This window comes from Heterodontus francisci, chromosome 37, assembly GCF_036365525.1.
Source record: "Heterodontus francisci isolate sHetFra1 chromosome 37, sHetFra1.hap1, whole genome shotgun sequence".
NCBI lineage: Eukaryota > Metazoa > Chordata > Chondrichthyes > Heterodontiformes > Heterodontidae > Heterodontus > Heterodontus francisci.
The window spans coordinates 8094348-8118717 of record NC_090407.1 but is presented as its reverse complement, the minus strand read 5'-3'; the positions used below and the strand labels follow the sequence as shown (position 1 = coordinate 8118717).

The 24370-nt window shown below is 43.4% G+C and overlaps 1 protein-coding gene across 2 annotated transcripts; it reads right to left on the bottom strand.

The window, feature by feature from the left end:
• Positions 1 to 939: 939 nt before the first annotated feature.
• gpr157 (G protein-coupled receptor 157) lies at positions 940 to 22533 on the bottom strand. 2 transcript variants are annotated; one of them, XM_068017011.1, is made up of 4 exons: positions 21898 to 22533; positions 17639 to 17852; positions 11112 to 11306; positions 940 to 1329 (listed from the first exon to the last, which is right to left on the bottom strand). In XM_068017011.1, the coding sequence occupies exons 1-4, from the start codon at positions 22341 to 22343 to the stop codon at positions 1327 to 1329; spliced, it is 858 nt and encodes a 285-aa protein (XP_067873112.1). In that variant the 5' UTR covers positions 22344 to 22533; the 3' UTR covers positions 940 to 1326. The 2 variants fall into 2 exon arrangements, with proteins under 2 accessions (XP_067873112.1, XP_067873111.1); XM_068017010.1 differs by having other exon boundaries at positions 940 to 3456; positions 21898 to 22527.
• Positions 22534 to 24370: the final 1837 nt, after the last annotated feature.

The following is a 24370-nucleotide window of genomic DNA, read 5'->3' as shown; positions in this document are numbered from 1 at the left end:
GTAGAGGCAGGAACACTCAACATTCAAGAAATATTTCGATGAGCACTTGAAACGCCATAGCATACAAGGCTACAGGCCAAGTGCTGGGAAATGGGATTAGTTGGGATGGGTGCTTAATGGTAGGTGCAGGCGCGTTGGGCCGAAGGGCCTGTTTCTGTGCTGTAAAACTCTATGACTCTAAGTTGCAAACAGGACCTAGTGCTGAAGTGAAGCAAAAGGTTGCTTACTCTATTGGCAGAATACAAGGACAACATCCATGACCAATACTTAAAACAATATTCTAGTCTGTCTCAATAACCACTTGCTGAAAAGATTCCAAGATCTAATATCCCACTGTGCAAATAAATCTCCAACTTCCGCCTTCATTTTCTGGTAATAGTACAAGCTTATACTCCCTCGCTCCCAGTCCGCAGACCAGTGGAAATAACCTCATTACTTACCACTCAAAACTTTCATAATTCTGAAAACCTCTATGAGATCCCACCTTAAATCATTTTGAATCCTGTCCAAAAAGTCTCAGTTTTTCCACACTTTGAAGTACTCATACTTGCCAGCATATCTCCCTTGAGAATTCAGAAACACACAGTCATCCTAACTCTCTGGGAATGCAGGAGCAGTGTTCCTTCACGGGTCAAGACCATTCCACATCATTTCACCCTCTCCCAGGGTGCTCAAATGCAACAAAATTGCCCAACACGGCTAGAGCTTGAAAGAAGAGGCTGTAATTTAACTCTGGCTCTTCTGGGCAAGACTCCAATGCTTCAGTACATCAACACCCAGGAAGGATTTTTTTAAACCTGAAGGTTGCTGAAAATCTATGAATATAGGGGTATCAATTCAAGTAAAGCAGGGAGGGTAGATGGAAAAAATGCAAATTATAAAAGGCTACATTTACATATGCAATTAAATTTTATTGACCCAGGAAATGAAGACAAAACATTTAGCAAAAATACTTTATTACAGTTATCAAATACTGCAATACACTCTCATTTCTGTATTATAAACACAAACATTGATCCAAAAATCTATGTTTAAACTCACTGAGAAAACAATGGGACTTGATTTACAAACTTCAATTTGACCACATCTGTAGTAGACACCCAGGAAGAAAACACTGGTTGGGATACTTACGAAGTTTCAAAAATTAAAATTTGTGAAAATTAACAACTCTGAAAAGGATGTGTAACAATGAGTTTTCAGGATTTTTCTTCCAATGCTTTTTTGACAATCAAATGGTACTTGCGACAACCAAGTGTGAACTACTTGGGATTCTCTCACTGAAAGATGCCTTTGAAGATGATCAGCAGGAGAAAACTATTACTTCCTTTACTGTTAACGAAGAAAAGGATTTGTAAATACAGTTTCTTTAATGCATTTCAGGATGTTCTAACTATTTCACACCCAATGGATTACTTTGGAAGTGAAATTACTGTGGGTGCAGCTATCAAAAGAATATCAACACCTGTATACTGTCAATATACAGCTGTAGTTACTTTTTTTATAATAATGGCCTTTTCTGACTTTGAAAAAGATGTGAAAATGTATTTTTCAATATAAAGAGCATGAGAAATGAGAGGAGATGGATCGAGAATCTTAGCAATTGTTTTATCCAAGATTCTGTTGAGGTCTAATTTGTTTTTAAGCACCCAAGTTTTTTTTTTAAAAAAAGCAGGGAGTTAAAGTGGAAAAGAAATAGGCACAGTCTGCACTCCATGTACACTTCAAAGCAAATTTGGCAGAGACACATTTAAAGTCCCCATTACCTGGGAGTAGCCATCACTCTTGAAATCAAGCCCTGAAAGTGGCCAGATTAAGTTAAAAGGGTGTGTGTTTCTTTCAATGTATTTTTGTTATACTTTAGAAAGTAGTTTTTACATGAACTTTTCTCTCCCTCTTGCAATGCTTTCAGCCCCACCACTGACCAAAGCCATTTTGTTTCAGACTTTTCATACACAGCTTTGAGTTGACTGTTGTTCTCAGTCATTATTCAAATCAGTGTACTGTGATTGGATCCTTCAGTAAGAGACTAGATTGGCAATTGGAACAACCAGTTCAAAGTGGTCTCCATGAAGATCTCTCATCTGCTTAAAAAAAATTACACGATAGTTTGCATATGACTCAATGCAAGTACACCTGAGGCAAGTTCAAAGTTTCACTGTCAGCCTGTAGTTCAGGTTTAAGAGCAAAATAAGGAGAATGAGTAAAAAAAAAATCAAATCTAGAGAGACAGCAAAATGTTTTTGGTGATAATTTCAGCAAAAAGGCTTGCACAAGGACAAAACATTTTGTTCTTACATTGACTTTGGCGATGTAGTGACAGGAGAATTTCAGCCCCTGGATGTTACCATCTGTAACAGCCTTTTGCAACAGGCATAGAATGTATCTCATCAAATGGCTATCAACTTCTCTGAAAAATTGAGACTTTTCACAGATAATTAACTCCTTCTAACCTCTTTTATATGATTGAGCAGCTGGGTGCTGAACCAGAATTAAGCGTGACTTCACTAAAGACCCTCTTTAAAATTGGTGAAAATTCTGGGGCTGGTGGTAGAAAACAGGACAGACTGGAGAACCCTCTACCTCACATTATTGAACGTAGGGGCCAAAATTTTAGTCACAGTCTGAGAAGATGGAAGACTGAAAATAAAACTGGGAGATTACAAATGCAAAGTGACTTCCAAATAGTTCTGAGTTGAGCTGGAGATTATAGTAAAGCTACACAAGCCCCTCATATCAGTAATAGGATCTGCACCTCAAACATAAACTTTAAATATCCCCAAACATAATTTTAAATGTCAGTCAGGGAGGCAGAGAGAGAAATTTCACAAAGTCAGAAGCAGCATTTTTAATTCACTTTCTGGTATTCAACAACATTCGAGTATTGCAGCAGAGCTTTTCCTGCAGAATTTAATAGTTGCTGTTAAACTCAATGTGATTGACTTAAATAAAAATTGTAACAGGCACTATGGTTTTGAAAACGAGCACTCAAATCAGAAGTCTGCCCATCTTTGGTTCTGCAATTTGTGAGAAAGTTGTTAGCTTCAGTTCCCCAACGAGACTCGGCCAGATCAATCGCTACCAAACACCCCATCAACTGACTCCTCCAAAGACCACAGATCTTCACTGTCAGCACCACGAGTGAACAAACGCTTTCTTACAACAACAAAAATGCGGCATGTGCTGTGCCCAGTGTCTCGAAACCGCTTAAAGCCAGTTTTGTTTATAGCCGTGTTATTTGGAATCCGCTTACTCTTCAGTTACATACGAGGGAATCATTTCTGCATTCTGTCGAGACACTGCTTCCCTGTCATTGTTCACTGTGGCCTTGTGGGGCGTCAGATCAATCTCGTACTTAAAGCAGCTGCACAGGCAGGAAACCAGTCGAGTCCGAACAACTTGAGTGCAAAGGACAAATATGATGCAATTAGCTGCTCCTTGAAAGGTGTTTCCTATTCCCTGCAGGACATTTATTGGTGTTGTGGGGGGGGGGGGGGGGGAGGGGGAGGAAAAAAACAAATTAGCATGCTGGACAGAAACAAAAAGAAGCTACAAAATCCCATCTTGCAGGCAGCTGATTCCGTACAATGAAACCTCCTATTAAAGAGATGCCAGCTCTTGCAAAGAGAGACACAGGGTCAAACTGGAAGACTTTCAACATAGCAACAGTCATGTTGTAAGAATTACCAGAGGCCTAGGATTATAGTCAAGTCACTGTTGAAACTCAATGGAGGGCAACTGGGCCCCAACTGATAATTAGAGTCATAGAGAGATACAGCACTGAAACAGGCCCTTCGGCCCACTGAGTCTGTGCCGACCATCAACCACCCATTTTATACTAATCCTACATTAATCCCATATTCCCTACCACATCCCCACCTTCCCTCAATTCTCCTACCACCTACCTACACTAGGGGCAATTTACAATGGCCAATTTACCCATCAACCTGCAAGTCTTTTTGGCTGTGGGTGGAAACCCACGCAGTCACAGGGAGAACTTGCAAACTCCGCACAGGCAGCACCCAGAACCGAACCCGGGTTGCTGGAGCTGTGAGGCTGCGGTGCTAACCAGTGCACCGCCCCAGGGATGAAATAATTGAGAGCTCCTTATAGCTTTTTTTTTAAAAAAAAAGGACTTGCATTTATAGAGCACCTTTCATGACCTTAGGATGTCAGTATTAGAGGGATGTGTTGTGTACAAATTGAATGGAGGAAGGGAAATGCATGTGACCCATAACAGCTTCTACAGTGAATAGAAACTATTATTTATTGAAGCTACCATTACAACAGTGACTACACTTCAAAAATACTTCATTGGCTGTGAAATACAGATGCCCCAATGTCATGAAAGGTGCTTTATAAAATATTTCTAACAATATCAATATTGTTCACATTCTTTTTAAATACCCCAATGGATTTTTACCTCCTTCAGATTATGTGTAGCTATGTTCAAGTAATCAATCTTGGACAGTCCTGGAAGGTTGGCAGACCCACCTCCTGACAGGTCATACCTGACACTCAGTGAATTCTTAGCATCTTGTGTGCAAATAAGACCTACATTTCTCTCCCTTCCATTTACCATTTAAGAGGTTTATTCTCGGAAAGAAAATGCTGGCAGTTCCATTCCTCCCAGAACCAAAAAGCCCCAACTCTGACTGCTGTCCAAACCCCAAAGCTAAAAATCACAGCAATGTGTATAGATGAATTCTACCAGGTAATGGACAGCCAAACACCAACTCCTGATCCCGCTGATCACCAACCCATTGGTTTTGAGCCAGCTACCCCTTTTAATAAGCTTTTTTATTCGATAGGCCCTAAATCCCAAGGCATACAAGGAACAAGATGCTATTGTGAATGGGGATCACAGATAGGAGTCAAGAAATATGCAAAAATTGAGAGTAACTTACAACAAGCTTTTACTTGCAGTCTCCAACAACTTATATTTATAAAGCACCTTTAAAGTAATACAATTCCCCAAAGCGTTTCACAGGAGCATTATAAAGCAAGTGGACACCGAGCCACATTAGGATACTGGGGCGAATGGCCAAAAAGCTTGGTCAATGAGGTAGGTTTTTAAAGGAGCATCTTAAAGGGGAAGGGAGAGGTAGAGAGGTGGATAGTTTTAGGGAGTGAATTCCAGAGCTTAGGGCCCAGACAGCTGAAGGCACGGCCACCAATGGCGGAGAAATTAAAAATTGGAGATGCTTAAGAGGCCAGAATTAGATAAGCTTAGGTATTTTGGAGGGATGTTGGACTAGAGGAGATTACAGAGATAGGGAGGGGGTGAGGCCATGGAGGGATTTGAACACAAGGATGAGAATTTTGAAAATTGAGCTTATCCGGGAGCCAGTGGAGGTCAGCGAGCACAGAGTTGATGGGTGAGCGGAACTTGGTGCGAATAAGGACATGCAAAAGAAACATACCTTTCTAAACACCATATAGTCTGATGGTTCACCAAACATTATTCAAACTGTAATAATACTCTTGCATGTGTTACAATTGTTAGATTTTTCCATCACACTATTGTAAAACAGCATATCCTGATGTTGTGAGCAATATCATGGGCGATTTTTTTAAAAACTGTACTTTCTTCGACAACAATTCTGTTCATTCTTATGACTTTATCTGAAAAGGAAAAAGATGACTTTCCATCATAGCTGAAAATGCCATGAACAGCATGTGACTCACTCACAACCAAGAGATCAACCTCAGGCAGTTAATGAATAGGTGAGCAGTCCACATTGGCCCACAATGACTGCTCTGTTAATCTAGCCATTCCATCAAAAAACCCTGCCTACACAGAGTAATATCTGTCTGTTATACAGTTTGACCCCATGACAAGACTTTTTGCCTCATTTAAAGAGTGAATATTTCCGAGCACATGATTTAAATAAAGGAAAAATATTCCTTACTCCTCCCCCAAATGTGCTGACTCTTTCTGGGATAAGATTCCAGGGAGATCGACTGCTCTCTTGGACCTTTAAGGGGCCATACTTCAAGTGACAGTGAAAACGACAGGCTATCTGACCTTGTGCATGTATTTGGAGTGGGAGTGGGTGCGATATCTATGGTAACGATTCAATCCTCACCCAATATCCTCTTTCAATTAGGAACCACAGACTGGCTATTCGGAGGAGGAAAATCTGGCTTATTCCCTCCCAATCTCTGTCCCCCAGTCCCAGTATATTCCTACCATTTTCTCTCCCTTCCCTACTGAGATTAGGGAATATAAACACAGACAGGGATAGAGTTTACAATCTCCCTGGTCTGGTTATCTCAGCACTATATCAAGTAGTGCATTTACCTCACTGCATTGGAAACAAAAAAAATAAAAATTCAGTTTCTGAACAACAAGCCAAAGGAGATGTTGGGAGAGATGGCCAAGGGTTGGATCTTTCAAAGGACAGGGAAGGTAGAGAAGTTGAAGAGGGGCTGCACAGAATGAGAGTTTGGCTGCTGAAGGTATGGTTGCCAAAGGTGGGGCTGAGGAAGGGAGGGGGCTGGAACTGGATGAAATGAGAGTCTGGTTATTCACAGTGTACAGAGATTTGGACAAATAATTTCAAAGCCATAGTCAGCATGGATTTGTTAAGGGAAGATCTTGTTTGACCAACTTGATTGAATTTTTTGAAGAATTAAGAAGGAAGATAGATGAGGGTAGTGCAGTTGATGTGGTCCACATGGATTTTAGCAAGGCTTTTGGCAAGGTCCTACATGGCAGACTGGTTTAAAAAAATAAAAAACCATGGGATCCAGGGAAATGCAGCAAGGTGGACACAAAATTGGCGCAGTGGCAGGAAACAAAGGGTAATTGTTGACAGATGTTTTAGCAATTGGAGGACTGTTTCCAGTGGCGTTCCACAGGGCTCAGTACTGGGTCCTCTGCTTTTTGTGGTATAGATTAACAATTTGGACGTAAATGTAGGAGGCACGATCAGGAAGTTTGCAGACGACACAAAAGATTGGCCGTGTGGTAGATAGCGAAGAGGAGAGCTGTAGGCTGCAGGAAGATATTGATGGTCTGGTCATGTGGGCAGAAAAGTGGCAAATGGAATTCAACCTGGAGAAGTGTGAGGTGATGCAATTGGGGAAGTCAAACAAGGCAAAGGAATACACAATTAATGGGAAGATACTGAAAAGTGTAGAGGAAGTGAGAGACCTTGGAGCGAATGTCCACAGATCCCTGAAGGTAGGAGGACAGGTCGATAAGGTGGTTTATAAGGCATATGGATAAACGGAGCGGAACCACCCGCCATGGAACCAGAAACCAGGATTCCTGGTTCCGATCTTTCCGGGGGCAAGATAGGCCGACAATGATCTTCCCACCCAGAGGCCAATTGAGGCCCTTAATAAGGGCCTCTTCCTACCACCGCTGGGATCTCACCAGCAATGAGGAGGGCTCTCCGCCACACAGGGAGGACGCCCTGCCTGTGGGCTTGGAGGTGGCGGGGGGGGTCCTCTTCTCTGGGTTCCAATGCTGGGCCTGGGTCTGAAGCCTCTACAGTACCGGCAGTGGCCACTGCTCCCGGTGCCAGGCCGAAAAGGCAGAGGGGGGGGGGGGGGGTGGGGGGGGAACCCCACCTCTGCATTTTCCGGCTCGCCGGTGGCACTGCCGATACTGCTGAGCTGCCGGCCCTGCGATTGGCCAACAGCTCTTGGAGACGGGATCCTCTTCCCAATAAAGTCTTTAAAAGGGAATGAGACCCTGCCTCCTAAAACTTTGACCCAAAAACACAAGAGGGTCACTCCAGATAGCCGAAAAAAAATGCAGAGGTGGGTTTACCCCGGCCTTTTCAGCCCGGCAACGGGAACCCCGCCTCCGGCACAAAATCCAGCTCAATTAGTGCACAGGGAGCCCAGGGCTGGTCAGACGTGAGCTAGTTACTACCACGACGGTGACATACATATGGCAAAGACACAATGGGCTGAATTTTCCTGGCTCTGTGCATTAGAGGTTGGAGGGAAAATGGGGGAGCTGTGTCAGGTCAGCTCCCCGACACATTCCCGCCTCCAGGGGGACTTTGTTATGGGTGGACTGGGAAATGGGTCGGCTGCCTGCTCCATGGAGGCTGGTGGCCAATTAGTGCAATTAAGGCTACACGTGGGGCCATAGTGCAATGGGACTAGTACTTTATGACATTGGAGTGTCCCCTGCCATGTGCAGAGGCTGCCAGCTCAATTGAGGCAGCCTCCCAGTGGCAGGCCATGGGGGGGCATCGGAATTGGAGGCTCCATGCCCCAACGATGGGGCTGTGGGGATGAAGAACGGGTCTGCGGCCTATCAACAGGCCTGTGGAGGGGTTTCCCCTCCAGTCCAAAAGGCTCTACCGGCTTCTGACCTCTAATTTATAACTTCAATGCAGGTGCTGGAAAGTGGTATTGAGGTCGATGATCAACCACAATCTAATAGAAATGATGGACCAGGCTCAACGGGCTGAATGGTCTACTCCTGCTCCTATGTTCCTTGGCAACCCATCCTGGTGGGGCTGCTGGCCTGACATCACTGCAAGCCCTCTGATTGGGCCTGCAGCCTCGGGAGCCTGCCCGCCATCCTTAATAGGCCTACTAGGAGACCACTTTCCAGAAGGTTATATCAGCAGGTGCGCTGACGACATGGGGGTTCCTCGGGACCCCGTTATGGAGCCAACATCTGCTGATGCTATCCTCAGGACAACAACCTGGTATGGAAATGTCCACTTCAATTCGTCATCCCAGCTAGTTCGTCTTACAACAGACACTCTTTTTTTTTTAAAAAAAAAGAGAAAACCATAATAGGTAAGAGAATTGGATCATTAATTGAGCAAAGGATTTAAAGGCCCTGTGGCCTTGATAAATCACAATGTCATTTTTAAAATCTGGGTTTGAATTCAGCCCCGAACTGCCAAGTACAAAATGATGCATCATTTCACGGGGAATTTGGTGCACTGAAATAGTCTGAACATCAGTTCCATTCTGTGTAACAGCTCCTGGCTACTGAATGTAACCAACTGAATCTAGGACAGCTGAAGGAGAAAAGTCGGATTCGACAACTTTCATACAGGCCAGATTTTACAGCGAGTGAATAAGACATTAAAGGACCATAGTTATATCTTTTTCTTTGGCCTCCTTGTCTCGGGAGACAATGAGTAAGCACCTGGAGGTGGTCAGTGGTTTGTGGAGCAGTGCCTGGAGTGGCTATAAAGGCCAATTCTAGAGTGACAGACTCTTCCACAGTTGCTGCAGATAAAATTGGTTGTCGGGGCTGTTACACAGTTGGCTCTCTCCTTGCGCTTCTGTCTTTATTCCTGCCAACTGCCAAGTCTCTTCGACTCGCCACACTTTAGCCCCGCCTTTATGGCTGCCCGCCAGCTCTGGCAATTGCTGGCAACTGACTCCCACGACTTGTGATCAATGTCACAGGACTTCATGTCGCGTTTGCAGACGTCTTTAAAGCGGAGACATGGATGGCCGGTGGGTCTGATACCAGTTATATACCAGAGGGATTTCTTCAATATTTGTAACACTTGGATCCCAATTACTTCGCTGCTTTGCCATTTTTCAATGTGATAGCATCTCGGCTATTACAAGCAAACCAACAATGCAGGAGAAGGTGATGCTGCTTTGTCCACCACTGAAAAATAATAGTCTCCATGGTCAGTGCTGGACACAATACTGTCCCAAGCTGCACAACCAAAACTGGGTTTGATGGAACAGCCAAAGGTTTTGGCTAACAGCAGGCCATGCAGCTCAACCAATGTTGGCCCGTGATGTACATTTGCCCTTTCTGGCCCTTCAAGTCTTGTTGGAAAGTGCAGGAGCCAACTACATGAAGTCAAGAGCTTGAAGCTCCAGATAGTTTTACTACATCTTTCAATTGTCCCAAAGAGCACCAAATTGCCACGTTCACACATCAAGATTGTATAGAAATAGGAATAGAACAGTAGGGCACAAAAGGAGGCCATTCAGCCCATCCAGTCTGCATCTGTTCTTTTGAAGTGCAGTGAGCCGAATGACCATTTTTGATGGTGTGGTTGAGGGGAGAATCAGTCAAAACATTTTTTTTTTTTAAAATGTACGATGGAGATTTTTCACATTACCTGAACTAGTAGATGTGGTCATAGTTTAATATCACAGAATTGTTACAGTTCAGAAGGAGGCCATTTGGCCTATCGCGTCCATACCGGCTCACCAAAAGAGCAATTCACTCAGTTCCATTCCCCCGCCTTCTCCCCGTAACCCTGCACATTCTTCCTTTTCCTATAACAGTCTAATTCACTTTGAATGCTTCAACTGAACCTGCCTCTACCACGTTCTCAGGCAGTGCATTCCAGACCTTAACCACTCTCTGCGTGAAAAAACATTTTGCTCATGTCACTTTTGCTTCTTTTACCAAATACTTTAAATCTGTGCCCTCTTGTTCTCTATCCTTTCATGAGTGGGAACAGTTTCCCTCGAACTACTCTGTCCAGACTCCTCATGATTTTGAATACCGCAATCAAATCAAAACATCTGAGTCTTCCGAATGGGACCTCTGACAATGCAGCACTCCCACAGAACTGCGCTCAAGTATCAGCCTGAAGAACCAGGCCATTCAAAAGAGAAGTTAAGAAACACATCTTCATGCAATGGATGATAGAATTGTGATTCTCCCTCCCCCACAAAACGTTTTAGATACTCAATTAGTAATATTTAATCTGAGATCAATAGATTTTTGCATTAAGGGATATGGAGCCAAGGTAGGTAGATGGAGTAAAGATGCCAATCAGCCATAATCTCACTGAATGGTGGAAAAGGCGCGAGGGACTAAATGATCTACTCCCGTGTTCATATTTGTGAATGAAATTGTGTTGAGTATTTGTGATCTCCCCTTATCTTGGGATGAGGGGCATGAGCTAGGTAAATTTTTGCTTCCATCATCTGTTAATGCTCCCTGGCAACGTCTCTTGGGTTTTTAAATCTGTTTACATGTTTCTAAGTCATTTACCTGACTGTTCACATATTGAATATGCTCATGCCCTGGAGTGGAGCTTGAACAATTGACCTTCTGAATTGAAGAAGGTTGTCAAATTGATACACAGCCATAATTGCAAATTGCTACATCTGAACAACTGCGTGTGTGTAATCACTATACTTACATGTAGTATTACTAGCATTCCATTTTTCACAGCAGGCGAATTGCAAAGTGTCAGAATGAACCTCACTGTGCTCCAGATTCGAAGGAAGATGAATATGATGGGTATAATGGTAAGCTTGCGATCTGCAATTGAAGACCTTGTGTGACGGCTGGAGCTACTGGCGAGGATGGGGCGGTACTCCGATAAAGCTTCATGCTGGGCAAAAAAATAAATAAATAAAAGCACGTTTAGTTCCTCCGAAGGTCAATGCAATCTTTCAGCAGGCATTGTTCCATCGCGATCACATAACTTCTGCTCACAGGTTCAATCGCAGTGGAAATGCCTCAATACCCAACCCCTGGAAAAGAGATTATTCTCATCAATGACTTGATCGTCCCCTGGACAAACAAGGACCAAATTTCACCAAAGTTCCCTTCAATAGGCTAGCAGGATGCTTGGTATCTGTAGGGTGAGGACAAGCCCGCCATTTGCTCATTATTTACCTTGTTAGAAAAAAAAATCTAAATTAATATTCAGACAGACAGATAACCATACTTTTAATTCATTCTTGGGAGGCAAGCGGCAAAGCCAGCATTTATTGCCCATCCCTAATTGCCCTTGAGATATAGTTCCAAGTCAGGATAGTGTGCAACCTGGAGGGGAACTCGTAGGTGGTGGTGTTCCCATGTGTCTACTGCCCTTGTCCTTCCAGGTGTTCAATGTCAACGAGATTACACTGAATTAATTCAAACATGCTGGTTAACTGGGAAGTGGGATTAATTGGATACCACTTTCAAACAGCTGACACAGGAACGATGGGGACTGAACGATCTCCTTTTGTGCTGTAAGATTTCAGGATTCTATACACCAACTGTTGCTCCTACTACTAACCAATCGGACTTCAATCATTCACGTTTTATTCTTCATTAAATATGGACTGCCTCTCTCAAATAACCTATTTTAACTTACAATTAAATGAAAGCACCATCATACCAATATGTTATGGTCCAGTGTAACATTGGAAAATTTAGCATGTGCCAGCCTGTGAAACAGTTATTTTAACCTGTTACTTTGCAAAATGTGATCCACCACTAAAACCCCGTTGGAGCTGATGTCATGTGGGGGGTTGTTCGTATCAAATATCTTCATGTGAAATATTGTTTGTGCATTCCTTTCACAGAAGTGCTAACCGGTTTATTTTAAGCTGATAGCATTTTTATTAAAATAGCTAACAAGTGTATCCAAGACAACTATATTTAACATCCAGCAAGGTTTCAATCTTAAAGTGTGTAGTGATCTGAGTGGTAAAGGGACTGATGCATATTTAGTGCCATTTGTAGGAGGGGAAAGAGATTTTTTTTAAAAAACACACACAAGGGAAATAAACTGGAACACATTCCCACAAATATCTGAGGTACATTCACACTAATCAGACAGTACCAGCTGATTGTTGCATCCAGTCCAGCACTGAATCTTTAATTACCAGCCTATTAGATTCCCAATAGTCATGCTTGCGATTTCCAGCTCCTCCCTCCTGCTACAGAAACGTACACCCTGTGCTTACTGGTTTCATCAGCAGGATAGATAAACTGATTGGTTATCTAAGGGGAGCTGAAAGGTCACATGTTTGAAGCTGGCAGCTCACTCCTATTTGTGCTGATATTTCTCATTCGCTGATATGTTCCCACTTGAATTGCGTGTGCCTGGTTGAACACACCATCCGCCTCCAATGCCTCTTCACTGTCGTCCAGCTGGGTGGGATTGCTCTCACCTGGTTTCATTCCTATCTATGCAATCGGAGCCAGAGAATCACTTCCAATGGCTTCTCTTTCTGCTCCCCTTCTGGTGTCCCCCAGGGATCTATCCTTGGCCCCCCCTCCTATATCTCATCTACATGCTGCCCCTCGGTGACATCTGAAAGCACAGTGTTAGTTTTCACACTGATAACACCCAGCTCTACCTCACCACCACCTCTCTCGACTCCTCCACTGTTACTAACTTAACAGACTGCTTATCCGACAACTAGCACAAGTCACCTGCTTCAGGAGAGGAGGGAGAAGTGTTTGTTCCAGACTAGCAACATTCTCTCCTCTACCCCCTCGCCTGAACATGCCTGGTTAAAACACTTCCCCAATTAAAGAAAAGCATTTCTCTCCCCACAAAACCTCCCAATACCCAGAGATAAAACTAATTCTAGAAAATTTAAGGCCACAACCTGCTTGTTTAAGTGTGCATGTATCCATATAAACTTCAAAGCCCATTTGTCATAAGAGGCTATGGTTGGTGTACCCAATAAGATGGCTAAATGAGGAATACAAGTGGTCATAATTGGTACTGAAATGAACCATTTTGCTTATTATTTTAATACCATTCATACGGATGTATATATAGCTCTGTACTGCTCAGCACCAAAGTCTGGTCATGGAAAACTGAACTTGTGATCTGAGGTAATCTTAAAAGAAGACGCTGGCCATTCTTGCATTTCTTCCAGTGGCAGGTTATAGAGCAACACGAGCACAAAACAAGAGTCACGAACCTACTCAGTTACAGATGGTATACAGTGAAACCAGAAAGAGAGCAGAAAATGCCTTAAATATTCTTGGTTAGTGTGGAAAGAAAGCCTGCTGGGAATGTTGTTGCATTTATGGAGTCAAACAAGTCTTAACAAACAAGCAAGAACTCCCTACGGACCATGTTTTGCTTCATCTTTATGGGATGTGGGAGGGAATACCACAGATTATCAGTGGTATTTCTTAAAGTTGAATGGATGAATCGGTTTCCAGCTTTGAATTATTTCAAATATGTTTAAGAGCACAGGCAAGTACCACCTCTGAAGTAACTCGCCTTCACCTCCATAGAAAAAGTCAGGAATATGATGAGAAAGAGAGTCATACGAACATACAAATTAGGAGCAGGAGTAGGAGTAGGCCACTCGGCCCCTCGAGCCTGCTCCGCCATTCAATAAGTTCATGGCTGAACAGATTACTCCACATTTCCACCTACCCCCAATAACTTTTCACCCCCTTGCTTATCAAGAATCTAACTACCTCTTCCTTAAAAATATTCAAAGACTCTGCTTCCATCACCTTTTTGAGGAAGAGAGTTCCAAAGACTCACGACCCTCAGAGAAAACAACAGCTAAGCTAAGAAAAACGGTCTGTTTGTCAAAACGAATCCCATCTTCCCTGGAGAGCTGGAACAACACTGCCCTGGGATGCTGGGTCTGGTTCAAACATTCGTACTATACAAAGTCTATTTACAGACATGTGAAACTGATTCACCCGACCCCCCACTAACTAACTCAGTCTTTGAACATAAATGTGGTATTGTTCATCAAGCCACAAGGGAAAGATTAACTAACAGTGTGATGTTGCAGCAATCTTTTCAAAAAAGGATCAACTTATTCTGGGTAAAATTAAAAAAGTTTTATATCAGCTTTGCTTTAATCAGGTCATGCTTTTTTTTTTCAAAAAAAAGGAAAATCTAATATGGAATTTGTCTAATTCCGTCTGAACCTTAAGGATTAGGTTAGATTGCAACTAACTGGCAGTTAGAAGGGGTACAATTATATTTCTTCAGTTTCATGTGACAACTCAATTAACTGTACAAAAGTAACACTACGTCTAGGGGCAGACTTGTTTACTGGACCATTTCTCTGCAGTTGGGCTGAAAAGTTTTAGTTTGTCTGATTCGCCATATTTAATTCTCTGTAAAAAGAGAAATGATGGACACCATGGTTTTAATGAGTGGGGAAAATATTTTTCCCACACCCATCGATTGAGTCAGCATTTCTGTCTTCCATCAGTTTAAAAGTGGCTGCAATTACTGCTTAAAGCATTCAAGGCCAAGAGCTGCAGGGAAAGATCTCTGGAGTCATTCAAGAGACAGGAGGACACAATCAAGGAGGGGTGTGAACAGTGGGATAAGCTGGATGGTTAAATTATGAGACAGGTTGCTTAAACTTGGTTTGGATTCTTTGCAGTATGGGACATTAGTGGCATGAACTGATCTAGCCTTTTAAAATATTAAAAAAGGATTCCACAGGTTAGATACAGAGAAACTCTCTCAAGTGGGGGAAAATCAAGAACAAGGGGACATAATCTCAAAGTTAGAGCCAGGCCATTCAAGGACAAAGTCAGAAAGCACTTTTTCCCCCACAAAGGGTGGTAGAAATCTGTAATTCTCTTCCCCAAAGAGCTGTGGATGCTATGCTGAATAGAGCTTTTCAAACAGAGATAGTTAGACTTGTATTACATCATGGTATCAAGGGATATGGAGCAAAGGCAGGAAAATAGAGTGGAGGCACAGATCAGCCATGATCTAATTAAATGGCACAGCAATCTCCACGTGCTGAATGGCCTACTCACGTCTACCGCGTTTCCCTACATTTTGACAATACAAATAGTGGTTTGGTAGTACAAAACTTGAGCATTGCTGAAAATAGAGACATGTTGTTGAAGCTTTTCGTCGTGCACTCATCAGGACAATCCGCTACATATATTAGTACACAGGGCCCTAAGAACATGTACAAACATTGTGCCTGTTCCAGCTAAACAAAAACAAGTGACAGCCATTCACTGGTCAAGGCATTGCCCTGAGGAATGAACCAGAGTCAAGCTACCTGGTTTAAGTTTCAAACAAAGCTTGGCAGTTAACTGTCAGTCACCGTAAACTGGTGCATTCTCCATGGCACCGCCTCGACTAATCAGATTTCACTTGCCAACCAATCAGTACTCTCTTCTCATACAGTATAAAGTCGTCGTTTTCCCTTACATTGGTATTCTTGAGGACTGTCCAAGTTTCAACACCATGTCTCGATTTTTAGCAATACTCAACTTCAAAAGTAGTTCATTGGCTAAGAAGTGCTTTGGGTTGCCCTGTGGTAGCACCTTTCACTATGTAAATACAAGTTCTTTCTGTATCGACCCAATTGCCTCCATGATTTGTATGTATCTTGGTAACTTGCCTAAGACTGCATCAATTCACAATCAGTTCATAAATATTTGCCATAATGACAGTCCTATTTCAGTTTTCAAGTACTACACAAAGTACCTGCCTGCATAGACAGTCACAATATTAAAAAAATGTGGATCCTGCAGACCACCCAATACTCCCTTAAACTTGGTGCCCTACATGAGACCTCGATTACCCAAATCAGAATCAAAAAACCTTGCACCGTCTTTATCTTGCTCACTGTAATTGTCTGATCATAAACACCTTTTTGCACAACCTCCTGCATTATCACAGGTCAACTGCAAACTTACACAAATAGGATGACAAACAGAAGCAGCAGGATATTAGTGCCTTCTGTCAAGCAATTGCCGGCTGTACAGTGATTCTGCAGGCTTCATGTTGAGCCCTGCCACAGGCAAAGTAGCAAGCTACTGTTACACGTGAATCGATCAATCTACAATGCTGAAATGCCCATCATTATTTGTAGAAAAAACATTTAACTGAAGAGCAGATTCTAGACACAGAGCTCAACTGAGGTTCTTGTGGGATATTCATCTGGACGTTAATAGGCAGGGGCAATCTCACAGAATCTTACTGTCACAGGGAGACCATTTGGTTCATCATGTCTGTTCTTTGAAAGAGAGCTGTCCAATTAATCCCATTCCCCCCACATCCCTGTAAATGTTTCCCTTCTAATTCCTTGTTGTAAGTTACTATTGAATCTGTTTCCACCACCCTTTCAGACAGCGCATTCCAGTTCATCACACTCTGCGTTAAAAAATGTTCTCATCTCCCTTCTGCTTCTTTTGCCAATTATCTTAAAATCTTATAATCCAATTATCTTACTTATCACTTCTCGAACTGCAAGGCATTCTAAACAGTCATTGAATTTTATATTTAGGAATCACCTGTAGTTTGATAAAACTTTGCTGTTAATTGGCAGAGCGTCTAGCTGAGATTACTAAATGTGGAATAACCTCCAACAGCTTTCTTCAGAATGTGTGGTGTAGTGCGCACGAAAGCCCAAAAGAATAATGCACTTTTCTTCTGCCCAAGATAGTTGTCCTGTGCAGAGCAGCAGAGACATTCTGAATACAAGAGGTTTCCTCTCAAATCTGGATCCAAGAAAAGAATTCACGATCCCAAGTTACTTCAAATCTTACAAAACGCTTAATCAGGAAAATGCAAAACATTGAAAATGAGAGTTGCCAACCCAGGCAAAAAAAAAAATTTGCTCAATTATTAGTGCATGATGCTCACAAAATGTCTGCTCACAAAATGAGTGCCCAGGAGAGGTAGTACTGAAATATTGACCGAGATAGAAATTAAAACTTAGGTTCACTATGTATCTTGACATGAGACATAAATAGTTAACCACTTATGGAGTAGCTGATGACAGTTGACATTTTTCATCTTCAATAGTTGGCTTTAAGCAGTGGGAATCCAGCTAGGTTTCTCATTCCTCCCCCTATCTCCACAATTGAGGTGTTTACCAGCTGATAGGACAGGAAATTCAGGCTTCAGGAACTCTAATCTTTACAAGTCAGACCTGCCTTTATTAGAGCACAATGACATCACAAAATGGTTCTTCTTACCGCTCTGTAGATGTGCTTCTTAATGAGGATGTACAGAGTTGGCAGGGTGATGTAGGCTATGAATTCCCAGATTTTGCCTGTTAGCAGCATCCACAAGACATGATCCTCTGCCTGAATGCTGACCCAGCACCAGCCCACCGACACATCGGATGCATCATAACCTATTTTCTGCAGGCTAACGGCAGCCACGGTGATCACAAGTGGCACGAACCAACTGCAAAACATAAAAAAAAGAGATTGAAGCCCATTAGCAACATACTGCATCAGCAATTCTTTCATCAACTGATTCACTGGCCCCGTCTTCAGAAATGCCATCACAATGATCTAATAGCACGTGGTTGGAGGAAGCCCCAGGTCTAGGGGTGCAGGGCGGGGGGAAATAACATGCATTGCATCAGACAGGCACAACATTGTAAATCTTGTATATTGTTTAAAAGGCAAGTCTCATGCACCCTTGCATCATTGAACACCATATCACTAAATAAAAGCAAAGTAAGAATCCTTACTGCAAAGATCCAGATATACAAGGTAGATAACAAGACCAAACAACTTTTAGCAAAGTCCTTGCAATTACAGGAATAAGCTTTTCAGGAAGTATTCCTTTAATGGTTTTGATCTGCCCCGACTCAGGTGCCAAGAATGTGAGCACTACTGGTCATACAGGTCTCCAGCACTGCGTAAACATAGGCTTGGTAGAATGCTGAAGAGGACAGATACGGTTAACCTCTGCAGTAGATGTAAAAGCCACTTCTCTGAAAATATTGGAAGAATTAGGGTGGATTTACAAAGTAAAGAGAAAGAAAGCGGCTATTGAATTTGGTGATCATATTTGTACTGCAACATAGGCTGAGCAGTTTGGGTTTGAACCCGCAAGTTGCTGGAGGTTTCATTTTCAAGTTTCCAGGGTTATGAAGCAGTCAGAATACTCCATGTTGACATGCCTACTTGAGCATTGCAGCGTCCCTGTGACAATGGTGTTGGTTTGTAAACACACTCAAAGTGTTATACTTACAGCAGAGCCCATATAAAATCAAATTACAATGTTTTATCAAGATTTGAGGAATCTGCCTTGGCTAAATGGTAGCACTCGCATCACACCCACCCCTGAGTTAGAAGGTTGTGGGTTCAAGACTCACTCCAGAGACCTGAGCTCATATTCTAGATTGGCACTGCTATGCAGACGTGGGCAAGAGCTTGGAGGTACTGTCTTTCGGATGAAATGTTTAACAAAGGCCCCCGTCAGCCTTTACAGGTGAAAGGAAAGCAAAAAGCACTATGTTGAAGAAGGGGAGAGTTCTCCTGGTGTCCTGGCCAACATTTATCTTTCAACTAACACCTACAACAGATCGTCTGGTCATGTATTTCTATGCCGCTTGTACAAGCTTGCTTTGCACAAACTGGCTGCTACGTTTCCTGCATTACAACCATGACTGTACATCATCAATTGGAAAGCGCTGTGGGATGTCTGGAGATCACGAAAGGCGCTATATAAATGCAAGTTCGTCTATTTCTTTTCAATCTGCAAACTCAACAGAATGGCATGAGAAAATGGGGTTTACCCCCGACCCCCGCCCCCCCCCCCAACCCATTGCATTGCTTAAGAATTATTTTGTGTGACTTTTGAAAAACAATTGTGCATCAGAGCACTCTTTGTATTATGGTGAGAGGCAAGTGAACTTGCAGTCAAGATATATCAGCTTACTTGATTGGACAGAACCTGAGTTGGGAAGATCTTGAAATGATTAATGGGTCACCCACAACCTTGAGATTTCAAAATGGAAGAATCTGCTCCCTCAGAGTTAGCGATGCCAGCTACAGAAGGGAGATTATAGTCTGCACATCAAGAATTAACTTGGCAACATACAACGATAATTCATTAAGTTTATATAAACAAAACCTTTCATATCAGGAGAAATTGAAAGTGAGGAAGTTGTGGCCCCGTGGACAAATACATTAATAAATACACTGGGCCATGCAGCACTGAATCAGATAGCCCAGGGAAGAAAGAAAACTTGAATTTATATAAAACCTTTCAGGAGTTCCAAAGTGCTTTACAACCAATGAAATACTTTTGAAGTGTAATCACTGTTGTCACGTAGGAAATGTGACAGCCAATTACTGCACAGCAAGCTCCCAAACATCGCAATGTGATAATGACCAAATAATCTGTTTTTGTGACATTGGTTGAGGGTTAAATATTGGCCAGGGCACCTGGGAGAACTCCCCTGCTCTTCTTTGAGATAGTGCTTCCATCTGAGAGCAGACGGAGCCTCAGTTTAACACCTCATCCAAAAGATGGCACCTTCAACTCCCTCAGTACTGCATCGGTAGTGTCAGCCTAGAATTATGTGCTCAAGTCTCTGGAGTGGGTACTAGAATCAATCATTGGTCTGTTCTGAGTGAGCACTGAAAATGGCCACAACATCTTAGCCCAGAGGAAGGAAAAGTAATTAGCTAGGGCTCTTATTCACCATCTAGGGTTCTCAGTTTAACACTATGGATTCAAGGAGAGGACGGGTCGGGATCAGGCACAGCTTTGATGACTCTCCTACTGTTTGGCGTCTAGAGTTAGATTTTCCATTGTGGAGGGTTCCTGCTGGAATTCCAACAAGGTGGAAATTGCCAATGCGTTTAGTCCGAGTGTCACAAGTTCTCCAGGGTCAGGCTGATCATCATGTTCAAGATTGACCCTCTACATTATTTATGCTCTTTGTTACAGCTTTTCTTGGTGGGGTGGGAGAAGAGGGGCTGTGCAGGAAATCAGTGTTGCTGTATCATCTAAATGGCTGCAGCAGCTTAAAGGGGCAGGCCAGGCCAGTGAATGGAGGAAAGGAGGCCAATGAAGGAATTGGTGCCACAGCTGCACCGAAGAGAACAGAAATACCCGAAGGCTTCCAGCAGCTGGGAACTCGCCCCAGTCTGAACTGGCGCCTTCAGGAGAATAAAAGCTCATGGGAAACGAACCTCAGTTTCAAAATGCACATTTTAAAAAAAGATCGAAAACTCACCCAAAAGCTGTCCACATCATCTTCCAAACCATTTTGTCTTCTTTAGCGATGCAAATGAATCCTAACTTATTTTAGTTTAAAAAAAATATATTTTTCTAATTCTTCCGCCAATTCTTCTCCTGCTGTAGCTGCAGTATCAAGCATCCAGCACATAGTCTAACTTTGAGCTCTCACACACACGCATCCAGAATGCAGTCTAACTCTGCACTGAGAGTGTCGTTAGTAAAGCATATGGAATCTTGAGCCTTATAAATAGAGGCATTGAGTACAAAAACAGGGAAGTTACGTTAGACCTTTATAAAGCTCTGCTAAGGCCCCAATGGGAGTACTGTGTCTAGTTCTGTTCACCACACTTCAGGAAGGATGCGAGGGTCCTTGAGAGGGTGCAGAGGAGATTTATCAAAATGATTCCAAGGATGGAGGATTTTAGTTACAAGGTTAGTTGGAAAATCTGGGTTTGTTCTCTTTGGAACAAAGGTGATTGAGGGGAGATTTAATAGAACTGTATAGATGATGACAGGCTTAGATAAGTTGGACAATGAAAAACTGTTCCCATTAACAAATGGTACAAGGACCAAGGGACACATTGAAAGTTTTGGGCAAAAGATGCAGGGGGAATATGAGGAAGCACATTTTTACACAGCAGGTGGTAACAATCTGGAACTCGCTGCCCACAGGGGTGGTGGAAGCAGAGACAATGATTTCAAGAGGAAGTTGAATGACCACTTGAGGGAAAGACTTACAGGGCTATGGGGATTGAGCTGGGGAGTGGGACTGACAGCCTAGCTCCCTGGAGAGTGGAATGTACTTGAGGGGCCAAATGGCCTCCTTCTGCACCGTAAATGACTATGACTCTCTGACCCCACCCTCACACCGAGTGCAGTCTAGCTGTGATCTGGGACACTCCCCACACTTACTCACAGGGTGCAGTCTAACTCTGAGCTGAGACACCCCCACACTCACTCAGAGCTCAGTCTAACTCTGAGCTGAGACACCCCCACACTCACTCAGAGCTCAGTCTAACGGAGCTGAGACACCCCCACACTCACAGGGTGCAGTCTAACTCTGAGCTGAGACACCCCCACACTCACAGGGTGCAGTCTAACTCTGAGCTGAGTGCCTTCCCCACCTTTACGCGACTTTCAGTTCCCATTAAGTGATCCCCAGCAGAGAAAGACAGACAAATAACTCACTTACAAACATCCACAAAGTAAAAAGCAATGGACTGAAGAGCGAGACAGGCAGCCTTACCTAACGGCGTGAAACCAGGAGACCAAACTATCGGCCAGAGTCTGTTCGGACCTGACGATGATTATGTACAAATAGAGGGCGATCGCCACCGTCCAGAAGAAGGAGCTGGTGTTGGCGAAGGTGGACACGGCTCCCTGTAACACACAGTCCCAGCTGGAGCTCTGGAAATCCCGCAGAACCCCATAGGAATAGGAAAGCGCCGAGAGCAAGTCAGCGAGCGAGAGGTAGACGAGCAGCTGCCGGGCTCGAGTTCGTAAATCCGGCCACCAGAAGTGAGTCCCAATGATTAACGAGGAGCCCAAGAAAGAGAAGCAACAAGAGATAAAAATGACAATCTTCTCGTACGTGTAAACCTCTGTCTGGGGCACACTCAGCATGTTTAAACTCAAATTGCACCAAGCACAAAAAAAATCTTCTTTAAAAAAAAAAGAGATCAGATGCACCATGAGAATCACAGCAAGTTCCACATCAGCTGCTTTAAAGCCCACCCTTTCCTACTTCTGATCTTGTGGCTGATTTGCTAAACTTTCCCCTCCCTTCCCCTCATATTAAATGCTGCTTTATTCCAGCTTCAGGAAACACATTCTCCCTGCAATCATTAAAGAGCTCCCCCCTCCTCCCTTCCTTGTGTTGCTTTCACTTATCCCTCTCCCATCTCCACTTCAGTAAACATCATGTGAGAACAAGGCGCTCATGTGGGAATCCCTCTCCTATCTATTCCAGCTGGCTGCTTAGCATAACCCTGCCTCGCAATCTGAGCACAGTCAAAAAAAATACCTACACACACACCAACCCCTCACTTAAAGGGTCAGCACTCGCTTTAACAGAACTCAAAAAAGCCTTGGAAAGACTTGCATTTATATAGCGCCTTTCATGACCCCAAAGCAGTTTACAGCCAACAACAACTTATATTTATACAGTGCCTTTAAGGTAATAAAACATCCCAAGGCACTTTTCAGGAGTATTATAAAACAAAGTGTGACACCGAGCCACGAAAGGAGAATCATTGGTGGTGATATATCAGCATGGATAGAGGATTGGCTAACTAACAGGAACTTCTTCTTTGGCCTCCTTGTCTCGAGAGACAATGGGTAAGTGCCTGGAGCTGGTCAGTGGTTTGTGAAGCAGCGCCTGGAGTGGCTATAAAGGCCAATTCTAGAGTGACAGACTCTTCCACAGGTGCTGCAGATAAAATTGGTTGTCAGGGCTGTTACACAGTTGGCTCTCCCCTTGCGTTTCTGTCTTTTTTCCTGCCGATTGCTAAGTCTCTTCGACTCGCCACTCTTTAGCCCCACCTTTATGGCTGCCCGCCAGCTCTGGCGATCGCTGGCAACTGACTCCCACGACTTGTGATCAATGTCACGTTTGCAGACGTCTTTCAAGCAGAGACATGGACGGCCGGTGGGTCTGATACCAGTGACGAGCTCACTGTACAATGTGTCATTGGGGATCCTGCCATCTTCCATGCGGCTCACATGGACAAGCCATCTCAAGCGCCGCTGGCTCAGTAGGGTGTATATTCTGGGGATGTTGTCCGCCTCGAGGACTTCTGTGTTGGAGATACCGTCCTGCCACCTGATGCCAAGACTACAGTCGGGATAAATGGGTCATTTCCAGGATGGCAAACTGTAACTAGTGGAGTACCACAGGGATCAGTGCTGGGGCCTCAACTATTTATGATCTATGGTAATGACTTGGATGAAGGGATTGAGCGTATTGTAGTCAAATTTGCTGATGATACCAAGATAGGAAAGCAAGTGGTGAGGAGGATACAAAGTGTCAGCACTTTTATGAGAGAAAATGTGAGGTTGTCCACTTTGGCAGGAAGAATAGAAAAGCAGAATATTACTTACATGGAGAGAGGCTGCAGAATGCTGTGGAACAGAGGGATCTGGATGTCCTTGTGTATCAATCGCAAAAAGTTAGCATGCAGGTACAGCAAGTAATTAGGAAGGCAAATGGAATGTTGGCATTTATTGCAAGGGGGATGGAGCATATAAGTAGGGAAATCTTGCTACAACTGTACAGGGCGTTGGTGAGATCACCCCTAGAGTTTTGTGTACAGTTTTGATCACCTTATTTAAGGAGGGATATACTTGCATTGGAAGCAGTTCGGAGAAGGTTCACTAGGCTGATTCCTAGGATGAAGGGGTTGTCTTATGAGGAAAGGCTGAGCAGATTGGGCCTACACACATTGGCGTTTAGAAGATGAGAGGTGATCTTATTGAAACACATAAGATTCTGAGAGGACTAGACAGGATGGATGCTGAGAGGATGTTTCCACTCATGGGGGAATCTAGAACTAGGGGGCAGAGTTTCAAATTACGGCGTTCTCCGTTTAAGACAGAGATGAGGAGGAATTTCTTCTGTCAGAGGTCGTTAGTGTTTGGAATTCTCTTTCTCAGCGAGCAGTGGAGGCAGGATCATTGAATACATTCAAGACTGAGTGAGACAGATTTTTGATTGACAAGAG